General features: G+C 34.1%; 3 protein-coding genes across 5 annotated transcripts; all 3 read left to right on the forward strand.

Moving 5' to 3' along the window:
• Window positions 1–3,247: 3,247 nt before the first annotated feature.
• Window positions 3,248–5,617, forward strand: LOC111806145 (homeotic protein knotted-1-like). Of its 2 annotated transcripts, none has more exons than XM_087128122.1 (5): window positions 3,248–3,846; window positions 3,923–4,045; window positions 4,139–4,274; window positions 4,806–5,059; window positions 5,215–5,617. In XM_087128122.1, the coding sequence occupies exons 1-5, from the start codon at window positions 3,436–3,438 to the stop codon at window positions 5,443–5,445; spliced, it is 1,155 nt and encodes a 384-aa protein (XP_086984248.1). In that variant the 5' UTR covers window positions 3,248–3,435; the 3' UTR covers window positions 5,446–5,617. The 2 variants fall into 2 exon arrangements, with proteins under 2 accessions (XP_086984248.1, XP_023547276.2); XM_023691508.2 differs by having other exon boundaries at window positions 3,256–3,846; window positions 4,803–5,059.
• Window positions 5,618–7,128: 1,511 nt separating this feature from the next.
• Window positions 7,129–10,612, forward strand: LOC111806144 (branched-chain amino acid aminotransferase 1, mitochondrial). Its single transcript, XM_023691507.2, has 10 exons — window positions 7,129–7,354; window positions 8,490–8,566; window positions 8,647–8,818; window positions 8,956–9,132; window positions 9,205–9,336; window positions 9,422–9,520; window positions 9,746–9,862; window positions 9,932–10,027; window positions 10,113–10,225; window positions 10,323–10,612. Exons 1-10 carry the CDS (start codon window positions 7,271–7,273, stop codon window positions 10,435–10,437), a joined length of 1,182 nt encoding a protein of 393 aa, XP_023547275.2. The 5' UTR covers window positions 7,129–7,270; the 3' UTR covers window positions 10,438–10,612.
• Window positions 10,613–13,475: 2,863 nt separating this feature from the next.
• Window positions 13,476–15,218, forward strand: LOC111806147 (uncharacterized). 2 transcript variants are annotated; one of them, XM_087128125.1, is made up of 3 exons: window positions 13,476–13,729; window positions 13,814–13,946; window positions 14,368–15,218. In XM_087128125.1, the coding sequence occupies exons 1-3, from the start codon at window positions 13,594–13,596 to the stop codon at window positions 15,089–15,091; spliced, it is 993 nt and encodes a 330-aa protein (XP_086984251.1). In that variant the 5' UTR covers window positions 13,476–13,593; the 3' UTR covers window positions 15,092–15,218. The 2 variants fall into 2 exon arrangements, with proteins under 2 accessions (XP_086984251.1, XP_023547277.2); XM_023691509.2 differs by having other exon boundaries at window positions 13,478–13,729; window positions 13,817–13,946.
• Window positions 15,219–17,510: the final 2,292 nt, after the last annotated feature.

Below are 17,510 nucleotides of genomic sequence, written 5' to 3' on the forward strand. Positions count from 1 at the left end.
TGGAAAAAAAAAAGAAAAAAAAACTCAATAATCTTATCTATGTTTATCTTTGTGGGCCGAATCATGAAGATTGGGCTACCTTTGTGGGCCGAATCAAACAATTTTCCAGCCCATATTCCGTGAATACGAACTAAAACGGAATTCAACAGCCCAACGGCCCAACGGTCCATTATTAATATAATTTAACTTATTTAGTTATTAAATTTTAAATATTTTATTTTATACTTTAAAATTTCAAATGTAATATTTTATTTTACCTTAATTTGATTAAATATTTAATTGAATGAAAAAAACATATAAATCAATTAAATCTTCAAATTAATTAACCATTTATTTTTTATTATCCATCCAACCAAACAAAATTTTAAGTATATAATATAAATAATAATAATAGTAGTAACAGTAATTCAAACATCTACATTTTAATTGATAATATATGCATGAAATATATTTTAAGTAGAAAGAATTTGAACGTTTAATTTTACTTCACGTGAAAAATCACGAATTTCTATTAAGTTTAAATATTTTTAGAAATTTCTGGATAAATTATTTTAATTGAGGCCATCAGCACCTAAGAGGGCAATAATTTATAATAAAATATTAACTATAGATTTAAAAAGGATGATAATAAATTAATCGATACCGTCTGATATTCACGAATATTAATTTGTTTTTTTTAAATATATATTTAAAAGATTAATCCTAATTAGTATTACAGTTAATCAAAAAGTGCGTGTAGGAATTTTGTCTCCTCTCGGCCCCGCCGCCACGTGGCTCCACAGTTCTTGCTGCCGCCATACCGTTACCGGAATCTCTCTCTCTCTAGAGAAATGGAGTACCCCAGCAATCGAGGAGTTAGCATCGTACATTTTTTTGGGTAATGTGATTAATGGGGTTTTGGGAATTGATGTGCTTCGAGATTCTACACTGTATCTGTGCGTGTGTGTTAATTTTAAGAGAGAGAAACCTCGCCGTCAGCGGCGGAGGGGAAGAGACAATTGACGGTTGGAACTGGGAAACTGGGTGGTGCTACGGTGGTTGCAGTGGGAAACAGGAACAGCTCTGCCGACCTGGGCGTTTTCCGGTAGGGCCTTAAATCTTTACATCTTGACACAAATAACCAAAAAGAATTAATATTAGTATATATTTGTAAAAAAAGGAAAAGTAAAAATGAATAAAAAGACAAAGAAATATGAAAAGAAAGGGAAACCAAACATTTTATGGGCAGAGGTGGAGATGTACGAAATGTTTGGTTCCAATTAAAGTGATTAAACGTTCCATCTTCCACTTTGCTAAATACAAATAAACATGCAAAAAAAAAAAAAACAGGTAGGTTAGGTTTGTGGAGTAGAGATCCACAGACACAGTATATTACATGACGTGATCTCCTTATATATGTTTCTTAACGTACATATCAAATCTAACATTGTTCAAGAGTTGGTATGAGTCTACATCTCATTCAATTCACAATTAACATCGTCATCACCGTATTAGTAATTATATAATTTCTCTTTATTTAAAAAAAAAATGGAAGGAAAATGGTGAGAGCGTTGAAAAGGATGCACTCACTAACTTAGATTGAAAAGGAATGGAACATAAATATGGAAAGGGACAGTGGATTCTAAATCTCACCAAATAAAGCAATAAAGTAAATGCAAAATGGAGGGAGAATAGGCATTCAATAATTGACTTAAACTCATAAAAGACTCACATAATTTTCTCAACATTAAAATAACAAATTAAAGTTAAGGAAGTATACTATATAATTATATCATATGGTAGTATATGGTATTTAGGGTTTGCCAAAACTATATATTATAAAATATTTATTTAGCAACTGGTTGACATGACACCAACAACTTCATGTTCATCCATGTATATCAATGCCCAAAAAAAGCTACATCCTGATTTGATTGCATTTCAGACACTCGCACAATAATTTAACTCACTGTTCTCTATATTGGGGTTTCTACACCTATATTCATATATACACATTTTAAAAAATTAATTATTCTACCTAATATAAAATTTAAATCTTTTTTTTAAAAAAAAAATCAAATTTTCACTATGAATCTGTTCAAGAAAACATAATATGACCTAATTAGACACTTCATTCGTAAAAAAGATATTATATTTAAGGAAAGTTGGTCGTTAATATATTCAAACCTACAGTGAAGCTAGAAAATCAGCATAGAATGAAGGACGACCCTAATGTTAGGTTGATAAAGCCAATTTCTTGGGTTACAGGGGACTCAAGTAAAGGTGTTGCGTAACGAAGAGAGTTGATCAGTCACTTGAAAAACCCTCGATGTACCGTTGATAGTTTAGTATATACTCTCAACCAAAGATTTGGAAATGGACATATCGGGATGGACCGGACGAGAAGAAGAGGGGTATTAAGAGTATAGGCATATGGGATTGATATATTTGAAAAAGTTAGTGAATAAACTAAAGTGGAAAGGATTCTAAAGGTGTGGAATTTAATGGGAGGAAGATGAATACTTGGAAAAAGTAGTAATGTGATTAGACAAGAGAATGGAGTGAATAATTGGTGTTCATATTTGATTCTTAAGGTTGATGAAGTAGTACATAATTTAGGAAGATTAGAGAAATAAAGAGAAGTAGAAGGAGTATTTAGCAAATAATAAGAATAGAAGGACTATTTGTGCAATTATTGGGTTCGGCCTCGTTTGTACAAATTCAGCCTTTTTTTTTTTTTTTTTTTTTTTTTTTTTTCCTCCTCCCCCTTCATCACCTCGGAGTGCTCTGTCCCTTTGCCCTATCTTTCCACTGTTTACCCTTAAAAAATCTGTGCGCTTTTTCTTTTTAGCAATGGCAACAAATGGAAGAATAAAAGTAAAGATAAAATAAAAAAAATAAAAAAAAGATAATGATATAAAGTCCATATAACACCCAAATATTATCCATTCAATTTGCATAAAGAACCATATTACGTATGTTACCCATTCAATTTGCCTAAAACCATCCATCCATACATACACGTCTTATGCAGCCACCCAAGTTGCCGGAGACAACGCCGCCTTCCTGTTGCGACAGGGAATAGGTACACTTTTTGGTCGTTTTTAATGGCGCATCCTCTACTTTAGCAACCTCTTACCTAAAACAGGTTCCTGAAAATTTCCGAAATCAGCTAATTTGTGTACCAATTGGAAATGAATTATGAAAAAAGAAACACCCATTTTTCATTTTCTTTCCCAATTTGTTAGAAGAAAAAAAAAAAAAAAACCCAGCTCAAAAACACAACCTTTTGGCCCTGTCCTTTGGAAGTTGACTGCCTGCTTTTTTCCATAACTTCACTGTTTAATTATTCTCCCACTTTAGGGTTTTCTAATCATTCCTTTGCCCTTTCTTTCTTTCTCTCTCTCTCTCTCTTCTGCTACTGCCTTCTCTCTTCTTTTTTGCTTTTAAGTTATAATGGAAGATCAGTACAACCCTCATGGTGATAGCTCGAGGGGAAATTTCTTGTTCACTTCAGTCCCTGTTTTGGCCACAAATTCTTCTTCTCCTGGGGGCAATTTCGTAACTAGACACTCTTCTTCAAATGGCGGAGGCTCCTCCATTCTTGGGAGTCAGATCATGGCGGTAAACACTAATCTCGGCGGTGACTGTAACTTTCCGGCGTCGGATCGTGTTGTAAAAGTGGAGCCCAGTGGCTCCCAGTCTCAGAATTATCATCAAGTTCATGACTTTCATTACCATTTAATGAGAGAGTTTCAAATCAGTGGTGGTGGTAATAATAGTAACGATTTGGATTCCATGAAAGCCAAAATTATTTCCCATTCTCTATTCTCTAACCTCCTCCAAGCCTTCTTGGATTGCCAAAAGGTAATTTTAAATTTTAATTTTGAGATCAATTAAAACTAATTGTCATCCCTTGATAATGTAATTTGTTTTTCATTAGGTCGGAGCTCCTCCAGAGGTAGCGGCGAAACTTAGTTCGGTAGGGGAGGAATTTGAACAGCGGCGGCGGTCTTCTATGGCGTCGACCGGCGGTTCAACTGACCCAGAACTGGATCACTTCATGGTAAATTAAATTAAATGAAATGAAATGAAATTAAAATTAAAATTAAAAATGGAATTGTTAGTTATATAAGAAGAGAAATTGAATGGAGAACAGGAAGCTTACTACGGGATGTTGGTGAAGTATAGAGAGGAGCTAACGAGGCCCATTCGAGAAGCTGCAGATTTCATGCACACAATTGAATTTCAGCTCAATGCTCTCTGCAATGCCTCTTTTCAAATCTTAGCATCTGGTACTCTTTTTTCTTCTCAAATTTTCAAAATTTTTACTCTTTTTTTTTTTTTTTTTTTTTTAATTTTATTTGCAACCCATTTAATCTTGTTTACTGGAATACCCTTTTTTGGGGGTTCCTTTTGTTATGGGCAATGATTTTTCCACTTACCAAAAAAGGAAAAAAGGAAAAGAAAACCCTAATTTGAATTTCATCATGATTTCAATTGGTTTTGTTAAGAAGTACTTAGTGCTGATTATGGTCTTAATTAGGGATAAATTTTAATTGTTTTGATGGGTTTTAGAAGCTGGTTTTGTTCAGATGTGTTTAATAATGTGTAATTAGAGTCTTAATTTTTTAACGTATAAAAACTTATTTTTAATAGAATGCAATAAGAATTAAGTTTAAAAGATTTGTATAGGTCATATTCAATTAGTTTATTAATTATTAATTTTCAAAAAAATATTAGACATAAAATTTAATTTTGTATAGAAATTTTTGATAATAATTTAGAGTGGAAATATAAATAAACATGAAAATAAAATGCAGCAGCGACAGAAGAGAAGGGATGGTCGGAGGAGGAGCAAGAGAAGGGCAGGGAAGCAGAAAGAGAGGTAGGGGATCAAATGGACCCACGGGCTGAAGAGCGAGAGCTGAAGAATCACTTACTGAAGAAGTACAGTGGGTATCTAAGCAGTCTAAAGCAAGAGCTCTCAAAGAAAAAGAAGAAAGGGAAGCTCCCAAAAGACGCAAGGCAAGAGCTGCTCCGATGGTGGGAATTGCACAACAAATGGCCATACCCTTCGGTAACGCTATTAATTAATTCCCTTCCCTTCCCTTCCCTTCCCTTCACTTCCCTTCCCTCCCTTTTTTTTTTTTTTTTTTTTTTCTTTTTGCACACAACCTGTTCGTGAAAATGCCTCAACCACAAAAACACTCTTTAATTTTGCAACGCCTGCAGGAGGCTGAAAAGTTGGCGCTGGCGGAATCAACTGGGCTTGACCAGAAACAGATAAATAATTGGTTCATAAACCAGAGGAAAAGGCACTGGAAGCCGTCTGAGGATGTGCAGTTTATGGGCATGGAGGGGTTTTATCATCCCAATGCTGCTGCTGCTGCTGCTGCTGCTGCTGCCGCCTTTTACTTCGATGGCCATTTCATGGGTGATTCCCATTATCGTTTGGGGCCATGAGGTGAGTCTGCGGTAACATATGTGCTTCTAAACCATACCCTCCTTTTAGTTGCTGCTAGCCTATCCTATCCTATGTTTAAAAAAAAGGGTAATATTTGTTTATTGTCTTTACTCATTTGGTGAATATTCCTAAATGCAAATCAATTAATAATATCCACCCTTTACTCTTTTCCTTTCTTTTTGGATCAATTAAAAATGGGCCTCAAGTTTTGGGCCGCCGCTGGAAACAATTGTGGGCTGGACGGATCTATGTATTTTGTGGACCCAGGCCCACCATGCTCTCGTTAAAGCCCAGCCCAAATATTGTTTGAACCAACGAACCACTATCAAAGTTCATCAAGTTAGTGCGTCAAGCTGCGTTGGATCAATTATTAGGGGTATTTTAGTCATTTAGTATATTTAATTTAATATTAAAATATTACCGATTTTCATTTCTCTAATAACAACGATGTTTTTTTAAAATATAATTTGCAAAATCATAAATTATAAAATCGATCATATGCATGATGAATAATTCTATTTCAAGTTAAGGGTACCAAACTACATGATTAGAGAAAGTTTTTTTTCTAATTTTTTAAGCAAAAAAAGAAAAAAAAAAAAACTTTATTTGGAATATTGAAAGAGCTATGGCACCCTATCTTCCTTCATCAAATAAATTAAATATCTTTGACAAAATTAAGTTGCTCTTCAACTTGATTATAGTTTTAAATTTAAATAAAAAATCATTCCCTTTTTTTCTTAAATATACATCAATAATCATTTTAAAAATTATTTTCTAAATGAACAAAAAAAAAAAACTAATTCACAAGCACAAGACTTTACATTTAGGTCCGTATCATTTAATTATATTTATGGATGGATTATTTCCACTCTCTAATCTAAATTCTAGCGTTGTTGGTTAAATATTGGAAGGTGTAAATATATATATATTTTTTGGTATGGGTAGTAACATATTTTACCAAATTGATGATGAAAATTTTAATTAAAACAAGATAATTAATTATTACTATTATTATTTAAAGAAAACCCAACTAATTACCCTATTGGGAATTGCACAAAATTCAACATTGTCTTTATGAAACTTTTTCAAGTTTATGTACAAAAATGCTAACTTGAAGAGAGGGGCATTAATATTACCTCCAAATTAAATTTGATGAGTGTTTATCTATGAACCAACCAATAAATTGTACAAAATTCAAACCTAAGTCACAAAAAATGCTTGAATCTAACCACAAAATTAAGTAGATAATAATAATAATAATAATAATAATAACTCCACCATTAATGTCTAGTACCTAGAAACTATAATTACCATAAAAAAAAAACCAACAACTAATGTCTAGTATCATAAGCTAATTTTAATATAAACTTTGGAACTATAATTATCATTTAAATTCAAAGTTAAGGAATAAAATCGAAAGTTTAGCAACACAACACAACGAACTTTTAAAATATTTTTTTTAAGAAAAAAGAAACCAAGGATAAGATTGACTCCGACCCGAGAATCTTTTAAGAATTTGTAGCTTTTTTTTTTTTTTTTTAAATAATAATTTAGTAACGTGGAAACTAAAAACTTAGAATGGACAGGTGGAAATAGAAAGGTGGAAAGTTGATGGCATGTTTGTGTGTAGCTGACATGGAAGTACGACCCATAACTCAATGTCCATCTGTACTTTGAATCCTTCCATATCCCAAACCCAACAAAGCCTCCTCTTCCTCCTCATCTTTCTGCTATATATTAGTTCAATTATATTACATTTATTCATCTCCTTCCTCCTTTTCCTGCAACAGAGTTTCAAGTTTGAAGGATTCATAACCAGCCACCATGATCCACAGAAGCCTCTTCTCCCGCTGCTTTCTCCCATCTCTTCGCCTCCCTTCTTCCTTTTCACCCTCTTCCTCGTCCAAGGTTCGAGACAATCCCTTGCCTTTCTCTCCTTTATTTTCGGATTATTTTTTCATGTAATGTATCGTTCACTCTCTTTGTTTGATTCTGGTTCTTAATATTCTTCAGATCTTCATCATTATTTATTGATTTTGTTTTAAAAAAAAAAAAATGAGAAATCCAATTTGGAAGGAAGTTGAGTAATCGTCATGATCTTGATTTCTCGATAAAGAGAGTTTAAGTGATCCTCATGATCTTGACGTTGAATACTAACTTTTTATTTTATATATGAATAGATTGAGTTTAAGCTTCTTTGTTTTTTATAATTTCTAATTTTAAAGCAAATTTTCAAAATAATAAATTATATGACTGGATAGGATAAGTCAGGACCTGGATTAGTACTCAAATTTATTTCTTATTTTAATTTTGACTAATTTTTATATTTATTTATTAGTTTATTACAAATCTAAATTCAAAATTATGCATAGATCTTCACGGACATTTTGGATTATACCAAGTTGTGATACACGTGAATCTATTCTTATCAAACAAAGGAAAGGGAAAAAGGACATAACTTTAATGAATGAATTTTATATCGAGAAACATGTGCCTATTTCTTCAAAAATAAAATTAGAATAAGCAATTAACTAGCTGGCGATTTTATCTTTATTTTATTATATAAAATTAAAAATAATAATTAGGTGTGCGGAATGGGTTCAAAAAATCATAAATCTATTTAAGTTGAATTAAAATAAATAAAAACTTTACCAATTTGATGACATTTAATTGATCTAAATAATCTGGTGAAGAAAATAAAAAGGTAAAAACTTTTCGAACGTATTAATTATATTATACTGAGCCAATCGCTAAACGGTCCCCCAAGAAGGCGTTGGACGTCTAGAAACCGTCGAGTGTTCCGTAATCCACACTCTTCTTTCTCTTTTGTTTTGGTTTTGTCGTATACTGTTGTTGTTGTTTTGATGTTTATCGATTATTCTGGAAATTTGGTCGTTCCATGATCTTCTTATTTTCCATCTGGGTTTATCATCTTTGTTTTTATTCTGAATTCTGTAGAATGAAAACGAAATGGGTGATTGGATTTTCTTAATTTTGGGATTCTTTTGTTTGATTTTAAAGAAAATAGTTTTGATTAGTGCAGCTTGGAGGAGGCTGCCATGGCGATGCGTTTAGGGCAATATCTTCCATGCCGGAGCCTTGCCAATCATCGCCCATCAGGTACTTCAAATGCGATTCATAACCTTGTTAATGCTGAGGTTGTTGAAATGCTGAGATTGGGTGTCTCTGTTTAATGTCAGTGATGGTGATAGCTGCGATTTTGATTGGGATAGTCTTGGATTTGGGCTGATGCCAACAGATTATATGTATATTATGAAATGCGCTATAAATGAGAGTTTTGAACGAGGTCAAATCAGCCGTTATGGGAACATTGAGCTTAGCCCTTCTGCTGGGGTTCTAAATTATGGCCAGGTAGCTTATGATTTCATACCATTTTTGGAAGCATTGAACTTGGTATCTTGTTTGTGTTTGTTTATTTTGAGTGATAGAAAAGCAATATGATGAAAGGGTTAACAGAGTTTAAGGAATGGTGTTGAAAATTTGAATAGGGATTGTTTGAAGGTCTAAAAGCATATAGGAAAGACGATGGAGGGGTTCTTCTGTTTCGTCCACACGAAAACGCCCTCCGTATGAGGGCTGGCGCTGACCGAATGTGTATGCCGTCGCCCACCGTCGAGCAATTTGTTGATGCTGTGAAGCAAACTACCATTGCTAATAGGCGTTGGGTACTCCTCTCTCTTTGTACCTATTTCATTGAGAAGTAAGTGTTGAGCTTGGTTGATTGATTGCACTTACAGGTCCCTCCGCCGGGGAAAGGGTCACTTTACATAAGGCCTTTGCTCATTGGAACCGGTCCCATTCTTGGGTTGGCACCCTCCCCTGAGTATACTTTTCTAGTGTTTGCTTCCCCTGTTCGCAACTATTTTAAGGTGGGAACTCTTTCAATGAAGCTAATATCTCTACACATAAAAGAACACATGATTCATCTACACACTCCTGGTTTGTTCTAAACAGGAAGGTTCGGCGCCCTTGAACCTATATGTCGAGAATGAATTCGACCGAGCATCTCGTGGCGGTACCGGAGGTGTGAAAAGCATTTCGAATTACGCTCCGGTAAGTATTGAGCAATGAATAGAATTGTTGCATCAATTGCATATGTTTTGTTGAGGATTATTGGGAATGAGTCCCACCTTGGTTAATTTAGTGGAAACCGAGGAATACTATCTCTACTGGTATGAGCCATTTTGGAGAAGCCCAAAGCAAAGTCAGGAGAGCTTATGCTCAAAGTAGACAATATCATACCGTTGTGGAGAGTTTCTGATATGTTTTCCTGTGTAGGTGTTAAAAGCTATAACCCGAGCGAAAAGCCGAGGCTTTTCTGATGTGTTATACCTTGATTCAGTGAATAAGAGGGATGTGGAGGAAGTTTCTTCCTGCAACATTTTTATTGTAAAGGTATCTTTGTTACAACATTGTTAAGAGTAATACTGAAATGATAGAATGTAATTGATTCCATTTCCATAGGGCAATGTTATTTCAACTCCTGCTACACATGGAACGATTCTTCCAGGAGTAACCCGGAAAAGCATCATTGACATTGCCCGTGATCGCGGTTACGAGGTGATATCTCATCCCGAATCAAGAATGTAGGAGTTCCAGGAGTAATTGTTATTGTTATCATAATGGGCATATCAATGTTATACAGGTCGAGGAACGGGCTATTAACGTGGAAGAAGTGTTGGACGCTCGTGAAGTTTTCTGCACGGGAACGGCTGTCGGGGTGGCTCCTGTTGGGAGCATCACATGTATGGATAGAAGGTAATGTAACTGCTAAATGCTAATGCACTGTGATTGCTTTGCTCCAAATACAAATTACATTGGGGAATGTTAAGGAATTTGATTGTAAATTGTGCAGGATTGAGTACCAAACAGGTGCGGAGACGACATGCCAGGAACTGTATTCAACTCTTGTTGGGATTCAAACTGGAACCATTGAGGATAAGATGGGATGGACTGTTGAGATCTGTTGAGTGTTCATCGCCCCCTCTGCGTAGAAAGGTTTAATGTATAAATTGGGGGATTGTAAGCAAATATTTGGAGTGATTAATGTGGATTGGACAATAATATTGTGTAGGCCAAAAATTGGGGACAGCCCATTCAATATTGTGAATAATAATTGTGAATGGACTGCCTTTTCATTAACTACATGGTGGGCGAGTTATGGTGTCAGCAAAGGACCAATGCTTCAACCTATGGACTACCTTTTATTGTTATTATAGCTCATGAATTTTTTAACTTTTTTTTTAACTATCGTTATCTTCAACATTGATATATATTGTTTGTTTTGGCCCGTTACGTATCGTCATATTATCTTCAACATTGATATATATTGTTTGTTTTGGCCCGTTACGTATCGTCATGTTATCTTCAACATTGATATATATTGTTTGTTTTGACCCGTTACGTATCGTCATCAGTCTCACTGTTTTAAAACGTGTCTACTAAAGAGGTTTCCACACTCTTATTATAAGGAAATGTTTGGTTATTGGGATCTCACAATTATTATATTAGAGAGTGGTGGGTTTGGACTGTTATAAAATTCCTAGCGTTTGGACTTTACTCAAGTATCACAGTTAGAGATTAACGTTTTAACGCGATCTTTATGATGTGTTGGACATTGGTGCGTTGAGCTTTATTTTAATATCATAAATAAGTGACATTATATTGAAGAAAAATATACATAAATAAAGACCGACATGCACAGCTATAGATTGGAAGCTGAAAAAGGAAAAAGAACACACACCAACAAACTTCAAGTCTTGGTAATATTTATCGCCTGTTCCTTTGACTGTTATACCTCGGAAGTTCAAATTCTAACCGAATAAAACATGCATGTTCCTCACCGTCACCTACATAATTTTTAAACTCAATAAAAACATGGAAATAGGTTAAAAAAATTAAAAATATTGATATTGTCAGCTTTGCTCCGTTACTTATAGTTGCAGTCTCACGATTTTAAAACACATCTACTATAGAGAGAGGATCTAGCTCTATTCTGATCAGTGTGTCTCGCATAGTCTGGTAACTGGCTTTGGTACGTCAGCCTCACGACTTTATTTCTATTTTTTTTTTTTGTTGGGTCCTTTCACTTTCCAATTATTTGTGATTGTTACTTATCAATCTTTTTTTTCTTCCAAGTTTTAGCATTGGGGTTTGGTTTGAAGATTGAAGTTTGAAGGTGTCTAAGAATTTCAATTATTGTTGTTTCTTCACTTCCTTTTCTCCTTATTATTCAAAACCCTCAATAAAGGGATTGATTGGTTGATTGATTGGGTTTATAATGACGGCGAGGCTTGTTGATAATCAATTCAATAATCACTTAAACGTATAATTCAAGAGTGAAGAAGGAGCAACATTGTATGCCCATTTATAGGGTTAATTGGGAAAGAGGAAACAAAGGAGCCAACCAAGTCAAACCCACTTTGAACCTCATTCATTATCATGATCCTATCACTGTCTTTCAAATTGAAAGATGGATCATATTCTGTCAACAAAAACAAAAAACAAGACGTTTTTCAACCAGAAAAGGATGGTCAACTAATGTAATTATGATAAGCTTGATTAATCTACCAAGCATGCACACATTTGTTCGCCAACATATGATTATGAAGTTCTCATTAGCTTTTAATCACAAACATTTAAGGAAGTTACACAAACATAGTGGAGTACTCTAATTAGTTCCAACGTTAGAGATAACATTAGAACATTCTAAGTTCACTGACATTATCTTTTTTGGATTTGCTTGAGGTTTTTCCATCTGGGTAATTTTAAAACGCGACCACTGAGAAGAGATTTTTACATCCTTATAAGGAATGTTTCGTTCTCTTCTCCAACCGATGTAGGATCTCACACATCAACTTGACATGAACTAGAGATATGAATTGGGTTTATCCGTCATCGTTCCTGCTCCCATTTCATTCTCGTCCCATGCTAAATTTTGCATGAGCAAGGCGAGAATTTGGTACGGGATCAAATTCGTTGTTTAGTTAAACGTTTCGATTTGAGTAGTGTATTAGTTTAATGGATTAGTTGATTGAAAAGCTAGGGTTTTATTTACATAAAATCCATCCTTGTTTGTACCCCACAGCTATTAAGTTAGCTAGGTTAGCATCACTAAAATGTAAATATTTGACCTTTTATTTTGTTATATTTCATTTTAGGGTTCCTGTTACTTGCCTCCTTCAACAAACTTCACCCTTTCTCTTTCTTCATTAAAGCTCTTAAAGAAAAAAGTAAGAAAAATGCTTTCCTTTCAATTATAGAATGTGTTAATACACAAACCCCTTTCATTATTTTTCCATCTAAATTTAATTATGTTACTAGACATCACATGTTTCTTTCTTTTCTTTCAAATATTAGTTTCTAATTACCTTTCGATCTAAAAATAAATTAAAAAAAAAGACCCTTACACGCTTATAATTTCGTAGATAAGACACTCAAGAGAATCAAACTGTAACAGCTTAAGTCCACCGTGAGTAGATATTGTCCGTTTCATATCACTGTCAGCTTAAAATTACAAAAAAAAAAAAAAAAAAGACGAATAATGATGAATTAAAGAGAAATACAAGTACAAATCAAAAGGTGTGGGTGTATATTTTGAGTAGTCTATGATGTTCACCAACCATAGAAGAGAGGCAGACAAATTAATACATACGGAGAAGGAAGTGAAAAGCATTTGTAAAGGGGAAAATTTAATGAGAGTTTGAATGGACAAGACAGTTAGTTTTGGTCAAATTAAGGTATTCTACTTTTTGACATAGAGTTCGTAGAATGTTGTTTAAGACTGCATGTCCCAACTCCCAATACGTATTATTTAAAAATGGTAAGCTTTTTAATTAAAAAAGGAAAAAGAAAGTGTAGTGTCATCTGCGTACATACAGTAATTAGTAGAGTATAGTAATAAAAGGACAAGAGAAAACATCCTTGTTTTTCTTATTCTGTCATCCTTCATTTAATTTTGTATTGCATAATGCCACACCCTTCTTCTTTTTTATATTTACTCAGATTGGGCTTTTCAGCGACCATGTTTCCCACTTTTCTCAGATAACCTTCTTTTCTCTCTCTCTCTCTCTCTCTCTCTCTCTTATAGTTCTTTGTTGTTGTGGTGGAGAAACAAAGAAGGAAACATGGGGAGAGCTCCTTGCTGCGACAAGGCCAACGTTAAGAAAGGCCCATGGTCCCCTGAGGAAGATGCCAAGCTCAAGTCTTACATTGAGAAACATGGAACTGGTGGTAACTGGATTGCTTTGCCCCAAAAGATTGGTAAAAATTTCATCTTTTTGTTTGATTTGTGGTTTGTGAAGGTAATTGGGGTTAAGAATTGACTGTTTTTGTGAATGGAAAAAGTAGGGCTTAAGAGATGTGGCAAAAGCTGCCGGTTGAGATGGCTTAACTATCTGCGTCCAAACATCAAGCATGGAGGCTTCTCTGAAGAGGAAGATAGAATCATTTGTAGCCTTTATGTTAGTATTGGAAGCAGGTAATTTTTCTTTCTTTATTTCATTCAATTTTGATCAAACCCCAAATCATTTCAGCTTAATTAGGGTTTCTTACACCTAAATGATTGATCTCTATCTTTTTTGGTTAATATCACAACAACAACTAATTTCATTTCTCTCCTTTCTCTTCGATTAATTTCGATAATTTGTTGTCGTATTGATTTTCAATTTTTTTTTTTTTTTTTTTTAAATTTAAGTTTTTGGGTCGAGTGGTGATTTAGTAGATGAACGACGCACGAACCATTTCACGAGGGTTTTCTCTTCTTACATTACAAATACAAATATAATATGGGGTTTTGGATCTGTTTCGAGTTTTTGTATGTTTCCCACATAATAATATGTATCTTTGTCCCCAAAAAAAATGAGGTTATGCATATAAAGGGTGTTTTTGGAACGGAATAGGTGGTCTATAATTGCAGCGCAGTTACCGGGAAGAACAGACAATGACATAAAGAACTATTGGAACACGAGGTTGAAGAAGAAGCTATTTGGGAAGCAGCGGAAAGAGCATCATCATCATCAACAACAGGCAACTCGTAGAGGAAACGCTCTAAAGCAAATGCAGCAAATGAAGAGACCATTAGAGAATAATAATAATGCAACAAATTATGGGGCTGAGAGCAACAATATTGCCATGTTTTCATTAAACAACATTCCTTATTGGCCTCAGCAGCAGCAGCAGCAGCAGCAGCAGCTCCCTTTGGGACCTCACTACAACCAGGGCAGCTTGCCAGCATCTGATCCAATCAACCCCATTGAAAATCTGAGCAAATTTGGAGGTGAATCCATGGGTGAAGAAAGTGGGTATAGTAATATGAACAACAATGCAAATGGGTATGGCCATTTTTTGCCAATTATGCAAGGGCAAAGCAGTAACCAAATGGTGGAGGTGGAGGTGGAGAATTACAACATGACAGGGTACGAGGATCCGAGGAGGGTTTTATGTGGTCTTGAGTTTCTGTTTGAAGATCATCATCATCAGATTTTGGGTACCAATGGTCATGGCTGTGAAATGGGGTCTCTCCAGAGTTCTTCATGCCCGAATTACGAACCAATAATGCTGCAAGATTTACCAACTACTGCTGAACAATATAATGCTAAGTTTGATGACTTGAGGATACTATGATCATGCCGGGCGCGATGTAAAGCAATAAAAATTGACTCTTTACCAATACTGATTTGGAGGCTGCGGTTTGGATTTTCCTTCTGATTAGAACAATAAATTAAAAGAAAAAAAAAAAAAAAACATAGAATATTATTATGTTTTGTTTTTCCTGTTCATTTGAAACTGATTACTATATATGATTATATTTTGTGTTCAACTTATTTCCGACCACTAGTTTTATTGTCTGAAATTAGCTGATCATAAGGTAAGCACTAGCGATTTTGCATTCATTGTCTCATCAAATTCTCTGAATTTACTCAGTTCTTTTGCTTGACTTGTTCTATAATTCTCTGTTGAATGGAAAAGTGTTTGAAATCTGTGAAGGATTACAGCTACAACTTCATTGGGATCTGTATTTTGACCTCAAACATGAAATCTCTCGAAATTAGGGCATTACCTAACATGGGTTGCTTTAGATTTTAGCAAACATAAACGCCTTAACTTTTTTTTAATTGTATATAAATATGAGTTGAATCTTGCTCATATATGGTTGGTTTTCTTTTGACAAATGGGAAAGCTTAAGAAATTTGGATATTGGGTTACATTATTATAACCATTCTTAGATAAGGTTTTCAAATTTGGGACTAAAAAAGAGTTGAATTCATGTCATTTTGTATAGTCAAGTCAAAATGATGAGTACCCTAAAGATTTTTTTTTAATTAAAAAACTGAAACCCTAATTTTTGTATATGATTTTAGGGTCCCAAGCGGCATCCAACAAAATCAATCCTCAAACACAAAGTTTTTGTGGAACACATTAACGAATACTTTGAGGAATTTTAAGTTTATATGAAATTCAACGAGAGAGAAAAAATCGACCCAATTGGACCAACTCACATTATTGATGATCGACATTCATATCAATTACTTAAGGTATACATTTTCTGCAACAGCTCAAACCCACAGCTAGCAAATATTCATATCAATCCTTTAAGGTTTTTAAAACGGGTTTGTTAGGGAAAGGTTTCCATACCCTTATAAAAAATTATTCGTTCTCCTCTTCAACTAACGCGGAATCTCACATTTTCGACTAAAAGATCAAAAGGGTATGGATTAATGCAAAGAAGGATTTGAAACTGAATAAGAGCAAGAACAATAATAAGCATTAAAGTGAGAAAAAGGTAGATGTTTGCATGGCAATGGAGTTTAAAGATCAGTGGTTTGTGGTTGGTGAAGGTGCTGCAGGTGAAGCCGCCTAATGTTTATGAGTGCACATGTGTCTCAGTTGAAAATCCTTTTAGAAGGTCAAAGGAACTATGGTTATGTGCTTATACTTGTCTGACTAAAAGTATGGTAATTTTGAATAATATTAAGAACAAATAAAAGTTACTTTTGGGGTAGTTCAAATTAAGTTGAAACTTTGAGGAGCTTGACTGCATTATATGTCATCATGAGTATATAAATATATACATACATATAGTTTGATTTTTGAGTTGAAAGAAATTTGGACCATATAATTGTGACATAGAATCATAGGGTAAATGCATAATGCTCAAAGGCGTAGGGTGTGGGTTCTTACTTTTTTATTGTAGATTTAGCGCCATTATTCAGCAGCCATTATCTTCTTTTTTAGGGTTGGTCACACTCCTATTTAGCTTAATCAAAGAGAGGTAATGGTCAAGATTCCCAAGATTTTAACTCTTTATTTATGAGACTCTTCATAATGTACAACCATGAAGTCGTACTCGTATTTATACGCTTTTAGAGTAAATAGAGAAGTTTTATGGGTATATAAGTGAAACACAATACTTCATCCATACGAGATTTGTCAAATGAAATCAAAAGTAAAACCTAGATGGGTTCGTCTAATTTTTTAAGTAGTCGATTTGAAAGCATGGTCGATTTACAGTCGATTTGAAAGAAAAGTCCAAAGAGGATAACATATGATATCAGTAAGACTTCGTCTCTTACCATAAAAGTTTTCAATAGATTTAAATAAATGAGAGTACAATTCAAGTTGGGTGTCATTTTGATTAAAGAAAAGAGAAGATAATTTTTTTTTTAATTTAATAAAAAATATTAATATAAGCGGAAGTAATTTGAAAGTGAGTAAAGTTGGAGGGAATATCCCTAAAGAAGAAGAAGCAGAGCAGAAGATGGCCAAAACAAAAAACCAAAGAATAAAAAAGGGATAAAAATTATATTTATAAATAAAAAAAATAAAAAATAAAAATAGTGTTCCGTGATTGGGGCAATATTCTTGCGCAGGTTATGCCAAAACCAACAGCCAAACAATGACTTCCTTCACCACCTTTTTTTAAAATAATAGTAACAGATTAAATATTATTTCCCCCCTTTTTTGTACATTAATTGCGTGTATTATTAAAAAATAAAACTGGCCTGCTTTGCTTTATTGCTGGGTTATCTGAATAATTCGTTCT

This window comes from Cucurbita pepo, chromosome 11 (genome assembly GCF_057944985.1).
Source record: "Cucurbita pepo subsp. pepo isolate OVF chromosome 11, ASM5794498v1, whole genome shotgun sequence".
In the NCBI taxonomy this organism is placed as follows: domain Eukaryota; kingdom Viridiplantae; phylum Streptophyta; class Magnoliopsida; order Cucurbitales; family Cucurbitaceae; genus Cucurbita; species Cucurbita pepo.